Consider the following 2,500-nt stretch of genomic DNA (forward strand, 5'->3'; position numbering starts at 1 on the left):
CGCATGTACGCACCAAGCGCCTCCTGTGTTTTCGCGTCATGTGGCGGTTCTGTTGCTTTGAGCAGTTCCTACAGTGATGATGATGATGATGGTCATGATGATTTGGTCGTGGTTGACAAGGAGGAGGAGGTACAACAAGCAGTCGCCACAACTTACCCCACCAACTACCAATCAACATATCAAGCCACGCCAATCATCAACTACGCATCACAGCAATCGCCACCTTGAGAAGGAGCGGGTATTTGCAGATGCGCTGAATGACAGATAGCAGATATGACTCCAGGTTCAACTTGGACTTGCTCAGCAGTTGGCATGACTGTATGCACACACATGCACGCAGGTACACATACACGTACACACGCACACATGCACACATGTATCGAGGTGAGCTGTGTGACCGAGATGGCCACGGTTGGGGACTGGCGAGCAGACTTCAGAACGCAACACTGTTTCCAAACCAATCGCTCTCAACGCTCACAGTCACACACACACACACACACACACACACACACACACACACACACACACACACACACACACACACACACACACACACACACACACACACAATACATGGGACATGCTTTCACCTTGATGTGGGCGCATGCAGTTGGTGTCGAGACAAGCTCATACAGCAGCGCCACGCTCCCCTCCTGTTGGGCGAAACGAGGTCCGGTGAGGAACGCATTGGACAGCCGTAGCAAGGGTGCGGACAAGGAAAGCGCATGCCACACACACACACACACACACACACACACACACACACACACACGCACGCACGCACGCACGCACACACATACATACACACACGCACGCATACACATGCGCACAAACAGACGTACGTGGTGGTTGCAGAACTTGGTGTAGATGAGGAACCCGTCACGCTGAAGGGGAAGTGACGGAGGAGGGTTGTGAGGAAAGGAAGCAGAAGTCGGGATCACAACATCAAGGACAAATACCTGATGCAAGCCACTCTCACACATCAAAACAGTCTCACTCCTCCTCTCTGCGTAGCCATCAGTACGCACGTTGTCCAGCAAGACTTGCTCCAGGGCACCGGTGACTTCGGCAGCGTTGGAGTCTTCAAATGCCTTCAGCAGACGTGTGTGGAATGCCAAGATCTCCTCCACGTTCCTGCATACAAAGGCATGTCATCACAAGAAGGTCATGTCGTGCTCTCGTCACCACAAGTGCGCATGTGAACATGAACATGGCATTTGTCATGCACGAGCATTGAGTGCAAACACAAAACAGCTCACAGGAAGATGCGGTCCATCACATCCGGGGGAAACTCGGGCTCATCCTTGAGCTTGTCAATGTAGCACTGCCAGCACAGGACGAAGCATTCGTGTGAGGAGGCGTGGTTGTTCACGGCCACACTCAAGACAGAACCCAACGCGATTGCCACACTAACCAGCTCACACACCTGCGCACACGCACACACACACACACACACCTTCTTCACGAGGGAGAGACCCGTGACATAGTCGCGTTCCGTGTTCACCAGCTCTTGCAACACAAGCTCACGCTTGGGCGGGCCCATGGTGGTGGTGGCTGGTTGTTCGTGGCGCTGTGCTGGCTGAGTTCAGGCACGAAAATCAACTGGAATCATGCCCGATCTTCCCAACTACGGGTGGCTGTTGTTGTGACTTCTCGTGGGCTTGTGTGGGCTTGGAGGCAGTAAGCTTCTTGTGGGGTTGCCGCATTCTCCTATTCTCAGCAAAGCCTTCAGCCGCTGCAACCAAGCAACCGTGCAAGCGCTGCTGTGCTGCCGAACCATGTTTTATCTGTTATCACACGCCGCTTTGTGGCTTTGCTCCTTTGTCTTGGTTGGGCTTTCACTCACTGATAAATAGACAGAGCAGCACTCAGCCGCGCACAAGCACAAGCATGCAAGCATATAGGCATCATGCACCACGCACACAATGTACAAACATACTGGCAGACACATACACGACAAAGCACACCGCACAGCTCACGAACAACAATACAGTGCCTCACATGAAGCTGTAAAGCGTGAACTCACAACACACACTCTCTCCGTCCTTTCAAAACCCTCATCAACATCATCCCTCACTGGTGTCGTTGAGCTGGGAGTTGGATGAGGGCATCATCAACAGTGATCGCAAATCCGAAAAGTTGAAGGCGCTTATACCGTTTGGTGAAACGCCAACCACATCTTGTTGTTGTTGTTGTTGTTGTTGTTGTTGTTGTTGTTGTTGTTGTTGTTGTTGTTGTTCTTGTTGTTGTTGTTGTTCTTGTTGTTGTTGTTGTTCTTGTTGTTGATGGTGGTGCACTGGAAGAACTCCACTCGGGTTGACGGAAGCGTATTGCGCACCTATAACCTGAGGTGTGTCCGCTGTGGCGTGCTGTGCGCAGTCCACACCCTCATGGTCATCGTTGCCACCGCCACCAGCAGCAAGTGCAGTTCCCAGCTGAGTCAGCCAGCCCGCAGGTAGCACGGGCACTGCAGGGCTTATCACTTGTTGCTGTTGCTGTT

At 52.4% G+C, this 2,500-nt stretch overlaps 2 protein-coding genes across 2 annotated transcripts in view; both read right to left on the bottom strand.

The window, feature by feature from the left end:
- The window catches only part of PTSG_10315 (uncharacterized protein), a gene marked incomplete at both ends in the record, with an annotated part of 13,697 nt that extends 12,154 nt beyond the window's left edge, over positions 1-1,543 (bottom strand). Inside the window, 7 exons of the mRNA XM_004988309.1 lie at positions 14-68; positions 224-316; positions 591-653; positions 843-884; positions 1,029-1,134; positions 1,260-1,324; positions 1,457-1,543. Of these exons, the coding sequence (XP_004988366.1) occupies positions 14-68; positions 224-316; positions 591-653; positions 843-884; positions 1,029-1,134; positions 1,260-1,324; positions 1,457-1,543 (511 nt within the window). The remainder of the gene's footprint in view (positions 1-13; positions 69-223; positions 317-590; positions 654-842; positions 885-1,028; positions 1,135-1,259; positions 1,325-1,456) is intronic.
- Positions 1,544-1,807: 264 nt separating this feature from the next.
- PTSG_10316 (TK/EPH protein kinase) overlaps positions 1,808-2,500 on the bottom strand; it is a 10,463-nt gene continuing 9,770 nt past the window's right edge. Inside the window, exon 15 of the mRNA XM_004988310.1 lies at positions 1,808-2,500. This exon is cut by the window's right edge and continues 1,976 nt beyond it. Within this exon, the coding sequence (XP_004988367.1) occupies positions 2,067-2,500 (434 nt within the window). The 3' untranslated portion in view covers positions 1,808-2,066.

This window comes from Salpingoeca rosetta (assembly GCF_000188695.1).
Source record: "Salpingoeca rosetta unplaced genomic scaffold supercont1.36, whole genome shotgun sequence".
Lineage (NCBI taxonomy): Eukaryota > Choanoflagellata > Craspedida > Salpingoecidae > Salpingoeca > Salpingoeca rosetta.